Source organism: Nicotiana tabacum, chromosome 7, assembly GCF_000715075.1.
Source record: "Nicotiana tabacum cultivar K326 chromosome 7, ASM71507v2, whole genome shotgun sequence".
Classification (NCBI taxonomy): Eukaryota; Viridiplantae; Streptophyta; class Magnoliopsida; order Solanales; family Solanaceae; genus Nicotiana; species Nicotiana tabacum.
Window position 1 is genome coordinate 176,264,077 of NC_134086.1, and position 19,265 is coordinate 176,283,341.

At 39.2% G+C, this 19,265-nt stretch overlaps 3 protein-coding genes across 3 annotated transcripts; all 3 read right to left on the reverse strand.

Annotated features, from left to right (window-relative positions):
- Nucleotides 1-10,685: 10,685 nt before the first annotated feature.
- Nucleotides 10,686-11,003, reverse strand: LOC107808387 (auxin-responsive protein SAUR50-like). The gene has a single exon (XM_016632906.2). It carries the CDS (start codon nt 11,001-11,003, stop codon nt 10,686-10,688), a length of 318 nt encoding a protein of 105 aa, XP_016488392.1.
- A 4,151-nt stretch (nt 11,004-15,154) lies between these two features.
- On the reverse strand, nt 15,155-15,915 carry LOC107795002 (uncharacterized). The gene is made up of 3 exons (XM_075218801.1): nt 15,685-15,915; nt 15,478-15,576; nt 15,155-15,409 (listed from the first exon to the last, which is right to left on the reverse strand). Exons 1-3 carry the CDS (start codon nt 15,913-15,915, stop codon nt 15,155-15,157), a joined length of 585 nt encoding a protein of 194 aa, XP_075074902.1.
- Nucleotides 15,916-16,010: 95 nt separating this feature from the next.
- LOC107795005 (uncharacterized) lies at nt 16,011-17,210 on the reverse strand. The gene has a single exon (XM_016617566.2). It carries the CDS (start codon nt 17,208-17,210, stop codon nt 16,011-16,013), a length of 1,200 nt encoding a protein of 399 aa, XP_016473052.2.
- Between the last annotated feature and the right edge of the window lie 2,055 nt (nt 17,211-19,265).

Genomic DNA, 19,265 nt, shown 5'->3' on the forward strand with positions numbered 1-19,265 from the left:
ATCGAACATGAGAAGATACCAATTGTTTATGTAGGCAAGTATTACAATCAGTGTTCTTAGTTGGAAAAGCAGAAAAAAGAGAGAGTTTTAAAAGGTTGTTTCTCCGCTATATATAAGGGACAAACCCCTTCTAAGCCCTAAAAGACAAATCATAGGGAATATTCGAGAGAATATTCCTAATGCCTCCTAATGGACCTACACTACTGTAAAAGTCGTGCAGTCTCTGTTCGCTTGTCCATCGTCCTCCATAGGACGTTGAGCTACGAGGATCTCGTCGTTTGTCGTATTCATCAACGGTCGTGGTAGTCCAAATTTGGACTCATACAGTTAGTCCATCCGCTTGTCGAGGTTGCAACTTGGTGCATCCTTGATAAGCGGACACCACTCGCTCTTGTGGAGAAATTTGGTCTTACGAAGCGCTACAGGTTGGCCAATAATGGAAGGTCAGCGTGCTCAACAAGACACTGGATAGTGTATCTTATCGGGAAATGACGTTATCTCCACGTGCGTCATCATTATGCGTGTTTTCAAGACAGGGGTTGATGGCTTGTCGCTTCGATTTTAGTGCCACCCTGCAGCCTTCTGCTTCGATTTTGATGCCACCCAATCCTATAAATAGGTAGAGGTTTGTTTTTTCAAAAACTCTTGGCCATTTCATTTCCGGTTATACTTTCTTATCCCTACCGCGTTTGTTCCAACACCTTTCTGATTCCTCTTCTCCCATTCTTCGTTCACAACCTTCTTTGCTAGTTTAATACCTTTTCCATTGAAGTGATGCCTAGAACACATCGATCTTGTGAAAGGGTTTCTTACACTACCCCGTTGTCCGTGGCGCTCCCCTCTGGCGGTGAGGATATGACGGTGGAAGAGGGGGACAGTTTTCCCACCATGGAGGAGTTTCTACCGAGACACCCCATGTCTCGAAGCGACTTCCTCAAGGATTCTCCTCCCACTCCTACCCCCATGCTTTCTGAAACGGAACAAGTTCATATTGATGCTCTCCGTACAAAGTATAACATCCCCGCTCATGTTGATATGGTTCCAGCGGGAAGGGACTTCGTGGAAGTCCATAGGCCTGGGTACTGCTCTTTTTATGAGTACCCCTTCGTGATTGGTCATTCTTTCCCCCTTCTTCCATTAGCGGAAGAGTTCTGCAGATTCTATCAAGTTTGCTCGGTGCAACTTTCCCTATACACGCTTAAGATACTTCTGATGTTAACAAAGTATGCGGAGTTGGCGGGGTGCGAGGTTACCGTTCACCACCTCTTGCATTTGTTCTCACCCAGCTTTCATAGGGGCACTATGATGCATTTGAGGCACCATGGGACGAAAGGGCTGGTGGTTAGGACCAACGACCGAGCAAGTCGCAAATTTTGGCATAAGTACTTCTTTGTCAAAACCGAACACATTGTGTTCGACCCCGCTAGGTTCCCGGAGCGGTGGAACGAGAATCGTAAGTGTCTCCACTTGTTTTACTCTTTTCTTTTCCTCTTCATTTATTATAGGGTTTGTTCGCTTCTTGTTTGCAGCTATAGAGCATCTACCCCCCCTACTGTAGGTATAACAGATTGGGTAGCCCGTCTGTTGCCCCATGCAGCGGAGACCCGAGATTGGCCTGCCTTCATAAAACAGTATGGACCGAGAGTTTTATCTTGTAAACATCTTTCCCTATATCACTTCGTTGGTTATATACCGTTGTCTATTGATACGACTTTTCGTGATGACAGGTCGAGGAGCTTCTAGGCGGAGGCCCCCAGCCCCTGCATTCTGACAGCCTGTCGCTGCAGGAATGCAGTTTACTTTGAATGAATCCGTCTGAGGAGGTCGTACTCAGCCGATAAAAGTAGAGGGGCCTTCTCGGGATATGGTAGTGAGGGAGGAGGCCTCTTATGTACTGACCCCTCATTTCTTGGACGAGTCCTCTAACGGGGACGAGTCGATATTGAGGAAAAGGATGAGAGTAGAGCTTGGGAAGGACGTGGCCGTGGACACCGGTAGAAATAGGGTGGGTGCATCGCAGATGGCACCTATACCCACATTTATGGCCGATGCCATTTTGGCTTGAAGGTCTCACCAAACGGAATGGGTTTACCCAGGAGGCGGCTTCATGCGCTCTGCTGAGGGTGGCGCGTCATCTAATACTGGGGGGGCCTGCGCGTCGAGGGTGAAGGCTCGGGTTCAGATGTCGACCCAGAGGATGTTCGTGAGTTTTTAGAGCGCCATACTCATGTCGAGGTCAGAGTGGAGGGTTCTGATCGGCATATAGTTGTCCTAAGGGACTACAACTTATTGTCGAACTGTGATCAGGTGGCGTCTGTTTTAGCCCCTTTATGTGCTGCCCCTGAGAGCGAGGCGCTAAAAGTGGTGAGCGACATGGAGTTGTCTCGGAACTTCGCCGGCTTGGACTTGTGGGTAGATGTTTTTCTTTTTCCTTTTCGTCATTGGGTTTGCGTTATTATTGTCGACTTGTCTTTTTATTTTAACTTCTTTCTTGTTGTGCCAGACCCTTATCATGGAGACCGGCGCAAGCGCCGGGAAAGGATGAGGACAGCTCGCTAGGCGTGCGGATATGACCCACTTACGCCTGATGGAGATGATATTAACTTTGATGATGGGAACCCTCTTGCCTCTGATTCTTGGTACGAAGATGTGTATGGTACCATGGACGATGTGTAAGTTTTGGTTTGTACTTACTTTTGTTTCAGGATTTTTGTAAGGGCGTCTTTGAGCCCATTGTAAAGATTGGTGCTGGCAATATTTTATTTTAATGAAAAAAAATTGTTTTGTCGATTTTGTGGCAATCTTTGTTATATTTTTGTCGATTTGGGTGATGTCGGACCCTTTCCATTGGTGACGTACTTAGCCTTCGGGATGTTACCTTTGAGCCGATATCGAGGTAATATCCTATCGTAGTTTGAGTGATGTCAAACTTGTATCTTTGTCGATGGCCTTGGCCATTGGGATGTTACCTTCGAGCTGACGTCAAAGAAGTATTCTGTCATAGTTCGAATGAGGTCGAACTTATGTTTTGTCGATGGCCTTGGCCATTGGAATGTTACCTTCAAGCTGGCATCGAAGTAGTATCCCGTCGTAGTTCGAATGAAGTCGAACTTGTATTTTCATCGATGGCCTTGGCCATTGGGATGTTACCTTCGAGCTGACGTCGAAGTAGTATCCTGTCGTAGTTCAAATGAAGTCAAAATTGTATTTTTTTCGATGGCCTTGGCCATTGGGATGTTACCTTTGAGCTGGCGTCGAAGTAGTATCCCGTCGTAGTTCGAATAAAGTCGAACTTGTATTTTTGTCGATGGCCTTGGCCATTGGGATGTTACCTTCGAGCAGGAGTCGAAGTAGTATCCCGTCTTAGTTCGAATGAACTCGAACTTGTACTTTTGTCGATGGCCTTGGCCATTGGGATGTTACCTTTGAGCTGGCGTAGAAGTAGTATCCCATCGTAGTTCGAATGAGGTCGAACTCTTGTTTTTTGTCGATGGCCTTGGCCATTGGGATTTTCATTCATACATTGGAGATTTGATTATATTCTTGTAGGAAATACACGTTTACTTTGTACATACAATGGAGATTTGTCTATCTATATCACATCCCTTCATTACTCGGCCTAGAGATCACGTTGACGGGCGGGGTGATGAACAATACTTCGGACCTCGAGACGTCCCCCTTGCCGCCTCATTAAAAAGTTCACCGAGAAAACTCGATTGGGATAAAACCCGGATGAGGGAAAAAGAGTACGACTTAGTCTTTTCAGAAGTGGAAGTATTTGAGATGGGTGACATTCCAATTGTTTTGGAGTAGTTTTCCTTCCATTGTCTCTAACTGGAATGCTCATTTATTTGTTGCCGCTGTGATTTGGTATGGCCCATCCCAGTTTGTTCCCAATTTTCCCTCATTAGGGTCTTTCGCTGCTTGTGTTTTAGCTTTGAGGACGTAGTCTCCGACCTTGAGCGGTCGTACCTTTCTGTTTGTTGCTTTTGGGCTACCATTCCTGTGTGGGCCATATATCTTCGTTCATCAACTTCATCCAGATCTTGTAGCCTACTTTCGTCGTTGCTTGGTCCGCTTTCATTGGAGTACCTCAATCTAGGTTCTCCGACTTCGACGGGTATAACCGTGTCAGTCCCGTAGACTAGTGAATATGGCATCTTGCATGTGCTAGTTTTTGGCGTAGTACCGTATGCCCATAGTACTTCTGGCAGTAGTTCAGGCCATAGCCCTTTGGCGTTCTCGAGCTTTTTTTTTCAATATATTCAGTATCATTTGATTGGAGGATTTGGCTTGGCCGTTGCCGATGGGATGGTATAGTGTGGAGAGTATTCGCTTGATGTGCCATCTTTTAAAACACTTGATCGTTTTCTTTCTGACGAACTGAGGTCCGTTGTCATAGCTAATTTCATTGGGAGTGCCGAAGCGGCATATTATATGTTTTCATATGAACGCGATAACTTTTTGCTTGCGTATTTGAGTGTATGGACCTACTTTCACCCATTTAGAAAAATAGTCAGTTAAAATCAAAAGGAAGCATACCTTACCTCGTCCTGCTGGGAGGGGTCCGACAATATCCATCCCCCACTTTATGAATGGCCATGGCGAAGTGATGGAATGCACGAGTTCTCCTACTTGATGTATCATAGGGAGCGTATTTTTGACACTGTTCACACTTCCTGACGTAATTTGCAGCTTCTTTTTTCATAATAGGCCAGTAGTATCCGGCACGGATAAGGCATATGACAAGAGCACGGTTTCCCATATGGGTGCCGCAATGCCCCTCGTGTACTTTTCTAGTACTCGCCTTGTTTGATTTGGCCCAAGACACTTAGCCAGGGGGTCGCCGAACGTTCTTTTGTAAAGATCACAGTTTACGAGGCTGTATCTGGCTGCTTGTATTCGAAGCTTTTTGGCTTCTTTCTTATCTTTTAGGAGCGTTCCATCCTGCTAATATGTTATGATACGGTTGCGCCAGTCTCAAGTTAGGTATACAGAATGTACCTCAACCTGGTATATTGAGGAATAGAGAAGAGTGACCACTTTTTCCTTGTTGATATTTCTGGTGGCTGCCGCTAGCTTAGCGAGACCGTCCGCTTCGATATTCTATGCCCTGGGTATCTGTTCGAGGCAGCATTCGTTGAATTCTAGCAGCAGTTTGTGAATTTCTGACTGGTACTTTTGTAGTCTTTGTTCTTTGATTTGGAAAGTCCCAGTGACTTGGTTCACTATGAGTTGAGAGTCGCAATGGAGGACGAGTCGTCGAGTGCCATATTTAGGGCTAATTTCAATCATGCAATCACAACTTCATACTCGGCCTCATTGCTAGTCATCTCGGGGCATCGTATAGACTGGAAAATTACTTTGCCCATGGGAACCTCGAGGATGAGTCCTAGTCCCAATCCCGATGCATTAGATGCGCCGTCGGTGTAGAGGACCCAGAGGTCGGAGTGTGCGGAAGCACAGAGCGCCTCCTACTCTACTTATGGCAATACTTTCGCGCTGAAATCAACGACGAAATTGGCGGGCACCTGCGACTTTATAGCAGTTCGCGGTTGGTATGTTATATCGTGCTCGCTTAATTCTATAGCCCATTTGGCCAACCTACCCGATAGCTCAGGTTTGTGTAGGATGCCCCTATGGGGATAGGTTGTCACCACCTTTATGGGGTGACATTGAAAATATGGTCTAAGCTTTCGTGAAGCTACGACTAATGTCAGAGCTAGTTTCTCAAGGTGGGGGTACCTTGTTTCAGCATCAATTAAGGTTTTGCTGATATAGTAAATCGGAGATTGCGTACTTTTGTTTTGACGGACCAAAACTGCACTTACCGCGACTTCGGAGACTGCTAGGTACACCAGGAGGCATTCGCCCCGGTATGCCTTGACGAGTAGTGGCGGCGAGGACAGATACGCTTTCAGTTTTCTCAAGGCGTCGACGTATTTTGAATTCCACTGTAACCCCTAGTCCTTCCTTAGTATATTGAAAAATCGATGGCATCTGTCTGATGATCGTGAGATGAACCTAGACAGGGCGGCTATTCGTCCTGTTAATTTTTGCACCTGCTTCTTGCTGGTTAATGACTCCGGTATTCCTTCGATGGCCCTGATCTGATCCGGGTTGACTTCGATACCCCTTTGTGATACCAAAAAACAAAGGAACTTTCCTGAGGTTACGTTAAAGGCGCATTTTTCGGGATTAAGTTTCATTCCGTATCGCCTCAATATTTTGAAGGCTTCATTCAGATGACCAATGTGATCCTCCTTCTTTTTCGACTTCACTAGCATGTCGTCGATATAGACCTCCATGGTCTTACCGAGTTGTTCTTTGAACATCTTGGTGACTAACCTTTGATACATCGCCCCTGTGTTCTTGAGTCCGAACGACATGACTCTGTAGTAGTACGTTCCTTGGTGAATGATGAAAGTGGTCTTTTCTTGGTCTTCTTCTGCCATTAGAATTTGGTTGTAACCAGAATAAGCGTCTAAAAAGCTTAATAGTTCGTGTCCCGCCGTTACATCGATGAGCTGGTCGATATGTGGTAACGGAAAGGAATCTGTTGGGCATGTTTTGTTCAGGTCAGTGAAGTCGACACACATCTGCCACTTCCCGTTCTTCTTTTCTACCATGACCACATTGGCGACCCACTGAGGATAATTTGATTCTCGGATGGAATCATTAGCGAGCAACTTATCAACTTCTTCGCTGACCGCCTTGTTGATTGCGGCATTGAACTTTCTCTTCATTTGTCGTACAAGCGGGTAAAGAGGGTCGACATTCATCTTGTGTGTGGAGATGTCCCTTGGGATTTCCGACATATCTAAATGGGAAAAGGCAAACAAATCGGTACTGTTAGTTAAGAACTTATGGAACTTACCTGGTTCTGAGAGGTTGTGTCCGATATAAGCTTTTCTCGTGCTGTCGGTGTTGTCCAATTGAACGGGGTCAAGATCTTCTATGGTTACCTTGCAGGCTTCTACAATATCCGGGTCTTTGATGGCTTCTAGTTGTATGTCGGATTTGGTTCCTGATATGGCTGATTGCTATGCTTCCACACTTGCCCCTTTTAGTTGTTGGGTGTGTGTGCAATCTTGGGTGATTCAGTAGCACTCTTGGGCAGTGCGTTGCTCGCCTCGGATGCTGAATATTCTCCATGGGGTAGGAAATTTGATTACTTGATAGAAACTTGACGGGATGGCTCGCATGGCGTGTATCCATGGACGCCTTATAATAGCCTTGTAGGCTGTTTCCTGGTTCATGACGTGAAACGTTGTTTCCAGAGTGACTCCTCCTGCCAGAATGGGTAGCACTATCTCTCCAGAGGTCTATTCCACTGCATTATTAAAACCCGTTAGCGTTATGCAGCGTGGTACTATCTTAACCTCAAGTCTCATCTATACAAGGACTCGTGGATGAATAATACACGCGCCGCTTCCGTCATCTACCATTATTCTTTTTACATCAGTATCCGCAATACGTGAAGTTATAACCAAAGCATCATAGTGAGGGAAAGACAAACCGTTGGTATCTAACTTATCGAAGATGATACTATCTTCGTGGTCGTCGTACCGTTCATGAGCGACTATTCGCTTGAGTTTGTGTGTGGTGGTGAATTTCACATGGTTGATTACCAAATCATCACCACCGCGAATTATCATTTGTATGGTGCGAGCCGGTGAAGGTGGTTTTGGGGGTCCTTGAGGTTGATCGCGTCCGCGAGCGAAGTTAACATTTCCTCGATCGCTCAACAGTTCTTTCAGGTATCCCTGATTTAACATTCTTACCATTTCCTGTCGTAGACCTATGCAGTCTTTGGTCTTGTGTCCTCTTGCCTGGTAGAATTCTCACAGAACATTCGATCTCCGGGTGCTCGGATCTGACTTCATCTTTTGCGGCCACTGCACCTTTGTGCCGAGCTTTTCTAGTTCATATACTATTTCTGAAGGAGAAAAACAAAAGTTATAAGTAGATAACAGTGGAGGCATACCTCTTTCGTTTCAAGGTGGCGCGGTGTGTCGAGGCGTGACGTCTGCATGTCGTGGAGGAGGTGGGTTGGATGTTCGGATGTAGGGTTGATGCCTTTCTCGATTGAAATGGGATAGTTGGTCCTTTCGACCATCGTTGTGGTGATCTCTCCTTGTTTCGGTTTGGACCGGTGTTAGCCGTTGGATCGAACCATTTAGGTCATTCTCGTCTGCCCTTACTTCGGCACAATAGACATTATGGATTTCTTCCCACGTGGTGGGAGGGTACTTCATGAGTCTACTTAGCAACTTTTTGGTTGCTTTTGACCCGTTTATGTTTAACCCATTTTGGAAGGCTACTACCGCCATCCCTTCTGATATGTTTGGTGGGCTCATTCTTACCCTGTTGAATCGGGATATGAAATCCCAAAGTCCTTCTCTTGTCGTCTGCCTGACGGCGAAGATGTCATTTACCCTGGCCTCTGCCTTTTTTGCTCCCGCGTGAGCGGTGACAAATTTATCTGCCATTTTTTCAAATGTTGATATCGATCATGCTGGTAGTTGGGAATACCATGTCAACGCTCCCCCTGTCAGAGTTTTGCCGAACTTTTTCAGCAGCACTGATAGCACCTGTTCTTTCGATAGATCGTTGCCTTTTACTACAATGATGAAGTGGATTAAGTGATCTTCCGGTCCGTGGTGCCATTATATATTTTCAAGTATGGAGACATTTTCAAGGTTTTCGGAATAGAGTGGGGAGCCTCCCCTTCACTGTATGGCTATTCGATAAATCGGCCTACGTCACGTTTTGGTAGCAACTTCGGAGCGCCCGATATTTTATCAACCCTTTCCTGATGCTCATTCATCTGATCGCGGATTGTTTTGTTCTCATTTTCCATCTCTTTTATTTTCTTTAAGATGGCCGCAAATGCATCGCTACCTACATCAATGACAATATGAGTGTTACCTGTGCGTGGAGTTTCTGGCTCATCGGCGACAATTGCGGTTTCTGTGTATATTGTGCCTCCGGTATCCCTTTGAACGGGTTTGTCGAGTATGCTGATCAAGGTGTTTGTCAACCGCTCTTCTAATTGCCTTTTCACAGTTGGTGGTGCTTCTCCTGCTGCGGATGTTGAGGTTTCCCTCTCGCGCGAGACAGTCACGCTTTCGGGGTGGGGGGGTTGAGGCATCTCCCTCAGGTGTAACGCTTGGCATTACGTTTTCATTGTCTTCCCTACTGGCTTCGTTGATGGAATCCAGATGGTTGTTCGTGACACCTACTATTTCCTTTAATCTTTCTTCCCTCTTTCCTGCCATTGTTGGTTTTTTCGAGGCTAAAAAATGGTGATTATCCCTTTCAAGGATCTAGATGAAACTAAAATCTCAGCTATAGAAATCCCCAGAGACGTCGCCAGATTGTTTGACTCAAAAGAAATTGGAACCTTTTTGAACAAATCAATTAAAGAAAGTAAATGGGTGAATCTTAGCTAAGTATAATAATCTCTAGAACAAAAGGTATATGGGATGAATACAATGGACAATATTTCTTGGTCTTGTGAAGATGAATCATCGAACATTAAAAGATACCAATTGTTTATGTAGGCAAGTATTACAATCAGTGTTCTTAGTTGGAAAAGCAGAAAAAAGAGAGTCTTACAAGGTTGTTTCTTCGCTATATATAAGGGACAAACCCCTTCTAAACCCTAAAAGACAAATCATAGGGAATATTCGAGAGAATATTCCTAATGGACCTACACTACTATAAAAGTCGTGCAGTCTCTGTTCGCTTGTCCGTCGTCCTCCACAGGACGTCGAGCTACGAGAATCTCGTCATTTGTCGTATTCATCAACGGTCGTGATCGTCCAAATTTGGACCCATACAAAAAGGTGCCTTCAGAAATTGTTTTTTATAATTTCCTTTTTGATGTGGTAGTTTAATGGGGCAAGTGCATACATACATATTCTCATTTAGCCAGTATTTATTTTGTCCTCAAATTTTAAATCAATTTTTTTAACTTAAGGATAATTTAATATATTTTTATTCCAAAATTTAAACTTTAAAATTCAAGACGCACTCACTAATTTTTACATAACAATCCTTTAGAGTGACTATCTGGTATCATTTCTACTAGTTTATTTTGTTCAACTTGGAAGAACACCAGCTCATTATCTTGCGGTTGTTAGTTGTTTTGTGAAACCAACCTAGAAATTTCTCTACATTTTATATTGGCATAATAATGCATTTCTTGGTCAACAAAAATCAAACTTACGTGTTAATCATGCTATAGTCCACAAAATAATGGAGTAAGAGCTCTGAATCATATTATTGTAATTCAAACGGAATGTTACCAATTTCAATATGCTCAATTGGATTTGAGAGACACTTAAATATCGAAAATGGCATATATATAGATTGAGAGCTGACATTCACTTCTCTCACAGTGTGCTTAAAAACACCACTGCAAGGAAAAATTATACAAATCTGATTCTGACCCATAAAAAACACTACAAATATCATGTGGTTCCTAGGTCAGGGTACGTTAAAGGAAGGTCACAAAACAAGAAAAAGAAAAAGAAAAAGAGAAAAAGTGAAAAAAGATGTTAGAAAAAAAGAGAAGCAAAAAATACTAAAAATTGCTTCATCTTGAGCCAATCCTTCTTCACTACAAAACCTTACACCTACTATTCACTCTTTTTTCTTCATTTCAAATACTTTATTTACTATCTCAGCATATTAGTCAGTGACTGGAAAACTAGTTCTTCACACGGAATGGTGATGCCCATGTCATGATCGAAGCCAAATTCTTCCTCGGCGCAACGGAGGAGGCACTGAAATTCAGGATGAGACAAGAAAGAAATTGGTACGATGTATCGAGTTCGATTTTCTCCTACGTAAACTGCAAAATGACCTTTTGGTACGTCAATGGGAAGGAAGTCTTCGTCGTTATAGACGTGCTTCTTGCCCAAACTCGAACACCTTTTCAAAATTTGCTTCAAAAGTACAGCTTGTGATAGCTTGTTTGATTTTCTGATGGCCATTTTTTGTAGTATTTTCTTGATTATATCTAAAGAAAGTTGAGAACTTTATTTTGGAAGAACAAGAAAGAATGATTACTTCTTTTTGCTTTGAGAGAAGGTGGTTTTGGAATAGAGGAATGTGAAGCTATTTATGGAGGAAGATCCCAACTAGTTTTTTTATTTTTGGGGAGGGGGAGGGGGAAGTGTTTTGGGGGTGGGGTGGGGTGGGGTGGGGGGGAGTCATGTTGGGTGTGAGGAAAAAGGACAAGGGTGGGGGCCAAAGCCCATAAGGTTTTACGGTTCTTTGTTGCTTCACCTAATGGCAAAGAGGACCCTTGTCTATGGATAAAAAGAATTTCGCGTCTCATATTTGCATCAAATTATATATGTTTATCACCATATTACTTAATTGTGATTTGAGAGTGTATGTGAAGATGTCATATATTATATTGGTATAAACACTAAATTTGAGTAAATTTTAACTTTAAATAACATATTTTATTTATTAGTCCGTTCAAATACAGTGATATATTTATATATTTGAAAATAATTCAATTTTAAACTTTTTATTTTACCCACTTTATCCCTAATGAGAAGCTTTTATAGTCATATAAATGTATGACCCCATAAAGCTTTTATCCCTTGAGCTTTTAGGACCACATATTTTAAAGTCTTTTTCTTCTTCTTAAACTTTGTGTTAAATCAAACTACATTATCTAAGTTGAAACGTAGGGAATAATAGATTTAATGCTACTTTCATTTCAACATATTTTATCTAGTTTTTTGAAAAATTTATTTGATTTTTGTTGTGTTTAGGTTTTATTGGATTAACAATTTATGTGGTGGTTAGAAGTAGGGGTGTTCATAAAAATCCGAAAAATCGAACCAAACCGACCAAAAAAATCGATACTTTTTTGTTTGGTTTGGTTTTGAAATTTAAAAACCGATTAAATTTGGTTTGATTTTGGTTTTAATAAAATAAAACCGAACCAAACTGAATATAGGAGTAGCTATTTTAAATTTAGAATTACACCTATATATATGTATAACTTTTATACAAAGTTTCAAAAATTTTATAGTAAATGTTAATCGTTTGCACTTTTAGTGCAGTTCTTTACCTTTACATTCTAGTTTGATTGGTAGTTTTCTTTTGTTAAGTGTACGAATCTATTTCATGTTAAAAATAATATATTTTTAATTGAGTCCTTAAATTATTCATCACTATTTAATTCAATTATCATCAATATATCTTGGTAAATGATAAATTTCTCAAAGGGCAATTAATTTGATAATGTTATATTAAAAATGTGGTCGCCAAAATATGTGTTTGGTAATGTATATCTTACATTTAATAAAAAAACCCGACAAATTACCGAAAAATCGAAAAACCAACATAAACCGAATCGAAAAAAAATCGACTTAATTGGTTTGATTTGGTTATAATATTTGAAAAACCGACTTACTTGGTTTGATTTCTTTTTAGGAAAAAACCGATCTAAACCGAATCATGAACACCCCAAGCTAGAAGCATGGCTTTCAATGTTCAAGGAAGGTTACATTTGAATATAGGCACACAGTTTATAGCATCTTTAAAAAGGACTAAAAGGGTAGTGCAGAGAAATCACGGACGAACAGTAAGTGTACTGAGAAGTACGAAATACGAACATTTCTTTTTCGAAAAATGTTTGTTTTTTTGTGAATGTTTTTTTTTCTGGTTTTGTTTGATTCTATTCAGATAGAAGAAAAGTTAACTGATTCTTTAAGATTTTAAACAGAAAGGCATGTGCCCTTCTCTTGGAAAGTTCAAAGTAAAGATTATTGCAGATTTGACTTGTAAGTTACCGTAGCCGTTAGTTAATAAGTGTCAGAATTTATAGTTAATAAGTTTAAAACTTATATACAATACAAATACAAATACAAATACATTTAATTATTCATATATATTTAATATTTTTTTAATTCAAATATAAAAAATAAATATACTAGCTCCACTGCTGCATGCATTGTTATTTACAGTTTCACATTATCCTAGAGATACTCTTTTGATCTTTCCGTCCTATAGTGTCCTTTTTAATTTCTCAAGAATCTTTCTGTTCTTAGTTAGCCAAGATTTTTCGTGAAAATCTATAACTTTTAACCAACTCCAACTACTAAGGTAACTGATTGATCTTATGGATTTGTCCGTAAAACCAATGTTAGCTTGGAATCATGTGAACTTTTTATATTCGTTGCTTCACCTTCTCTAACTCATTTTTTTCTTTCTTTACATGGTTATTTAATAGAGTACGAAAGATTCAAAATATGATATTACTACAAGTTAAGACATTGACTTTGTTCTTGACAACAAAATTATGATTTCTTGAAATTAATCTATTGTTCGAAATTTAATTTATAATGCATTGTTGAGTGACTTGTCCGACTCAATTAGTCTTTCCGTAGCCCCATGGTCTCTTAATTAGAGGAATTATCTTAAACATATAATGCTCTTGTTCCAACTTCCAAGAGACAACCCGGCAACTAAAAGGTTACAATTCTAAGTTGTAATATCACGAGTTTGAATACTGTAATGGCGAAGCCAGAAATTTCACTAAGGATGTTCAAGATTTAATATATATATATATGAAATATAATCTTTGATTTACATATATGGTATAATTTGTTATATACACATTATAATTTTTCGATGAAGTGTGTTGAACTGACCGCCTCATTGTGTAAAAGGATACAATTACTATTTGGAACAAAATTTAGATTGGGAATTCCTTCTTCAAAGTGGTCCTTTATGAGCCACATCCAAACTCCAATATGAGCACCACAGAATGAAATCTTCTAAACAAAAGCCTTGGCTCCATTATTATGGCATAAAAGAAAAAAAGAAGGCTAAAGAGAGTAGCATGCATGTTCTGAGGCTCAGAAAGCGATCCACATAGCTATCAATCCTTAAATGATTTGTTAGTTCTTCGTCCAACATTTATGTCTTCTTTTGCTTTACTCGGATACCCCTTAAAAGTTCTTTTCCTTACAAAAGTACATCAGAGTCAAAGAATAGAGAAGATAATTTGGCATTTTAAATGGATGGGTGAACAGGTTTTTTATTTAAAAAACTATGTAATTATCTTGAATATATTAATTATTTCTTTATATTCCAATCTATAGGAAGGGACGAAAAAGGAACTTATTGTTTCTTTAACAGTTTTGATCTCTACTTCTCTAGCGGACCTCTAAGTCTCTGCAGGATCCGGACTCAGATGAAATTCTCACTATATATTAATTAAAAAAGAAAAAAATGAACGATCTTGTATGATTCCTAATAATCTAATGTTTAATCCTAAATTAGGACTAGCAAATGAATAATTTTCACCAAGTAGAAAGAGCAAATTTATTACTATCAAATAAGGCAATTGAAGAATGACTTTTTCTGTTTTCATTTTACTTTTTGCTTATTTTCTCTTATACTGAATGTACGTGCAATTTCGGAGCAAAAAGAGAGGAATGCACATGCAAGAAAAATAGGATCGTATATATATAGGGGTAGCTGAAATTCTGAAAATGCGTTGTACTGAAAACGAGACTGATCAAGCTGAAATTCTGAAACGCGTTGTACTGAAAACGAGACTGATCAAGAGTGATACATGAGTACTAATTAATGGTGTACACCAACAACAACAACAACAACAAACTCAGTGTAATCCAACAAGTGAGATCTAGGGAGGGTCAGTGGCGGACCCAGAATTTTCATCAAGCGAATTCAATATATGAAGAAGTAATGCATAAAAAAATCAACAAAATAAATAATTATTAATTTAAAAATAATCTAATATATTATTCCAACCGTACTCTATGAGTTTTCATTTCATGAATCTATTCATAATTGTTTCATCAGAAATACTATTAAACATTTCTCTTTCTACATAAGGTACCAAACAATCACTCATAAATTCATCATTCATTTGATTTCACAATTCACTCTTGATCAACTTCATTGTGGAAAAAGCTTTTTCAACTGTAGCAGTGGCAACTGGCAGGAGCAACGCAAATTTTACTCGGCGAAACAAAAATGGATAATTCAAATGCTTCTTTGTCTTAACTAGCTTTTCAGAAAGATCACAAAGTCCTTTTAAATTAGAGAACCTTTCATCAACATCACGGATATCAACGATATAAGTCGCAAGCTAATTCTCAAGAGTAATCATAATATTTTCGTCAAAATCATCAGGATATAATTCAGCCATTCTCAATATCTTCTTAATGTCAAAAATAGAAAATGAGTCAACTGTATTCAAGCAAGCGACTCCCATAAGAAAATCTGTTGTCTCCTCATTAAAACGCTCATTGAGTTCATAAAGTTGCCAATCAATAATCTTAATAAACACATTAACACGATAGTGATGTGAAATGGTATGCTCTGTAACTTTGCGTCGAGATCTCTAGAGTTAACATAGAACTCATCAAAATTAGGGATCACTATGTCATGCTTGATACAAAATGCAGACACCTTATCAATAAGTGGATCCCATCCTTCATCCCTTAGCCTTTGCAATCGTTTCCTTGCCACATCAACAAGTAGAACACCATTTGCAATATCATGTTCTTTCTACTGTAAGGATGCATTAAGCTCATTTGTAATCACCAAAACATCTCTCATTAAGTGTAACATGAAAGCAACCTCAAATGCTTGACATGTTCTAAGATATCATGTTGCCTTAGCTCTTTCTTCTAAAGACCGAGCATCAACAACGATAGTATCTAGAACATCAATAATAGAGTCAAACATATAAATAAAGTTCTTAAAAGATTTATAGTGTGATCCCCAACGAGTATCAGCAGCTCTAGCTAGACCAAGTTCTTGATTTAAGCATTTGCCAGTATCAATTTCTCCCATATCTAATGCCTCTTGAAGTTTTTCTGCTTGAGATTGTCGAAGATCATCCATACGCTTAAAAGAACCCCCCACTACATTTGATACGTTAGAAACCAACAACACAAGTTCTCCCACTTCAAGACATTTTTTATAGACTGCAACAAGGGTCAGTTGAAGTTGATGAGCAAAACAATGAATAGAATGAGCTGATCTACTTCTTTTTGAATCAAAGTTTTAAGGCCACTTAGATCCCCTTGCATATTGCTTGCTCCATCATAGCATTGTCCACGTACATAAGATAAACTCAAAGAACATTGAGCAAGGTAATTAACAATTGCTTCCTTTAAATACAAAGCACTAGTGTCACGAACATGTACGATCCCAATAAACCGCTCCACCACAGATCTCATTCTATCAACATAACGCAAGACAATAGCCATTTGTTCTTTGCATGAAATGTCACAAGATTCATCCACTAACAATGCAAAATTATCACTGTTTAGATCCTCTATAATAGCTTTAATTGTATCAAGCTTACATGCAGTGACAATATCTTTTTGAATTTTATGAGAAGTCATTTTATCATTTTTTGGAGCCTTTTCCAACACAAGATCACGAATTTTATCACACCTTTTTGCATACCACTTAAGGATTTCAAGAAAGTTACCTTTGTTTAATGATGATTCATCTTCACGATGTCCGCGGAATGCTAATCCTTGATTCAGAAGGAGTCTCACCACCTCAATTGAAACCTTTAAACGAAGTCGGTGTTCGAGCTTTGTTTGAGTGGATTGTGTATAAAATGCAGTTTGAATTGACTGTTTTTGTTGCATTAGATTTTCACATTTTTTCTTTGCTTGGTTATGAATACTGCTCAGCCCTCCAATATGCATGTCTAATCTTTTCTTTTTATGCCAACTTTTAAATCCCATACTCGAAAATACATCACCTCCACCGTAATGAATGCTTTCATCTTGAAACAAATAACAACACAAACAATAAGCTGCATTTTCTATCACGCTATACTCCAACCAATCATGATATTGACCAAACCATTTGGGATTAAAATGACGCTTTAAACCGAAAAAATCTCTTTTAGGAAATTTGTGAGTTCGAGGTTGGTAAGGACCTTTTTGAAGGTATGCTCTTCTAATCTCATCACGCTCATTTGGATGATAGTCCCTAATAGATATTCTTTCCTTTGGATCAGCCTTTAAAGAGTCCAGATCAACTCCTTGCCTTTGTTTTTTAGACGAAGGAGGTTGTTCTTCTAATTGGTTCATATTTTCTTCCCCCGGAGGAGCATTTTGACGGGAAGAACTTGATTGTGGCAACTTGGAAGATGCTGGAGTGAAATATCTCTTCATTGAATTTTGAAACTGGATTACCAAATTAAATTTCTAATTAGAACAATAATTAATAAGTATATTTAAACTTATGTTTCAACTAGCATCACAAACAAGAATAATCTTAAACTCAATTCACAAAATAATGATGGTGATTGGTGCTAATTCCCAAATTACAAGAGAGAAGAAATACCCAAACCCAATTGTAATTACTAATAATTTTAAGAGGTGTAAATTTTTCTTATTTGAAGAAATCACAATTCACACACAACCATGATAATTTTATAATCAAAGATAAATAGATACATTATACAAAAAGTAGAGAATAAAGAAAAACCTGATTGGTGACTTTGCGGATGACGCGAGAGGTGAATTCTAGCGAGATGGCAGTGGGCAAACAAAAGCGACGCTACGGCCGATGGTGGAGACCTTGAAGTTTGAATGTTTTACGGGTGAAAGTTTTTAACCAAGAGACATGAGGTTTTGAGATTTGGAGACTATTTAATATTTAATATGTAGTATTTTTTTCTTAATGAATAAAGAAATAGATTTACATAGCAAAAAATAAAAAATAAAAAATAAAAAAGAGAGGCAAAAACGTGTAGCCTAGGTCTACACTTTTCAAATTATAGTTTTATTTGGAAAAGAAACAAAAAAAAATATATTTTCTATTTCTAATGAATATAGGAATAGGGGAATTATTTAATGAGCAAAGACGTGGGTTCCACGAAAGCTTTTACCGGAGAAAAAGTAAAAAGCTTATACACAGAGGAAACGTTGTTGGCTAGTTTCGAGCTTGGGATCCTTGGAAAATAATGAACCCGCTATGCCAGCGAGCTAGGCGCTTTCATTCTGTCAAAGTGGATTCAAAATTTTACTTATCCGCTTATTTTCTCAAAGAAAAATGAGATATACCTATATACACAGTATAATTTTTCGGCGAAGCGGATTCATATGAACCTGTTTGATCCCATGTAGGTCCGCCCCTGGGGAAGGTAGTGTGTAAGGAGACCTTATCCCTACCATACAAAGGTAAATAAGTTGTTTCCGGTAGACCCTCAGTTCAAGGAACCGTAAAACTAAAGCAACAAAAAATTACAACAACAAGATAGCATGGTAATAAAAGCGTATAATTCAACATGTATGAACACGAAATAGGAACAAGAAAAAAATACAATAGAACTAGTAATACAGGCAAACCTAGGAGAGACTCACGACGACTATCTGTCAACTTTTCATCCTAATACTTTTTCTTCACACTTTTTTATCAAGGGTCATGTTTTAAGACTAAGGATGACGATGGAAAAATAAGTAGCCCCAATTGTACGACACATACTTCCTACGAGGAGTTTCTCCATTCCTAACAGTCGATTCCAAATAAGATTTTTGGTTAAGCGTCCCTCCATCCTCCTACTTGATAGTGATCCAGGTTTCCATATAGCACATGGAGGCCATGTTACTCTTGTATTCCAAATATGTCTTACTCACACTTGTACTAGTAAAGACAATCCTGTAAGGCCAACTACTTGAAACTGCCACCTTAACTTCGCTCCTTCATTAATTCATATGCTCTAAATGCCACAAATATTAGATGGTTCCTTTAATTGATAAAAACACACTACCCCATATCCAGGACCATATGCTTCTTGATATTTTCATCTTTGTAGTTTCTGTAAATGATAAAACAAGAGGCCAATGAATTGAGGGTTGTTGAACTCAAATCTTAAAATAGGTGTAACTGGATAGCCAAATGTGCCATTTCGGTTTAGCTTTCTTTAATGTAGGAGTATTAAATAAATTTCAAAAATCCAAGAATTATTGCAAGTGCTCTAGGTACAGGTATGTCACGACCTAAGTTCGCCCTCCGTGATCTGTCGTGACGGCACCTAGTCTCTACGACTAGGTAAGCCTAACAATTACGGAAAAAGAAATAAATTGCGGAAAAACTAATAAAAACTGAAAATAGACAATATAAAGGCGTTTAAGATGCCGCTCGGCATATACTAATACAAGATCTCAAAAACTGAACAACTTCCCAAAACCCGGAATCTCATGAAATCACAAGCTAAGAATACT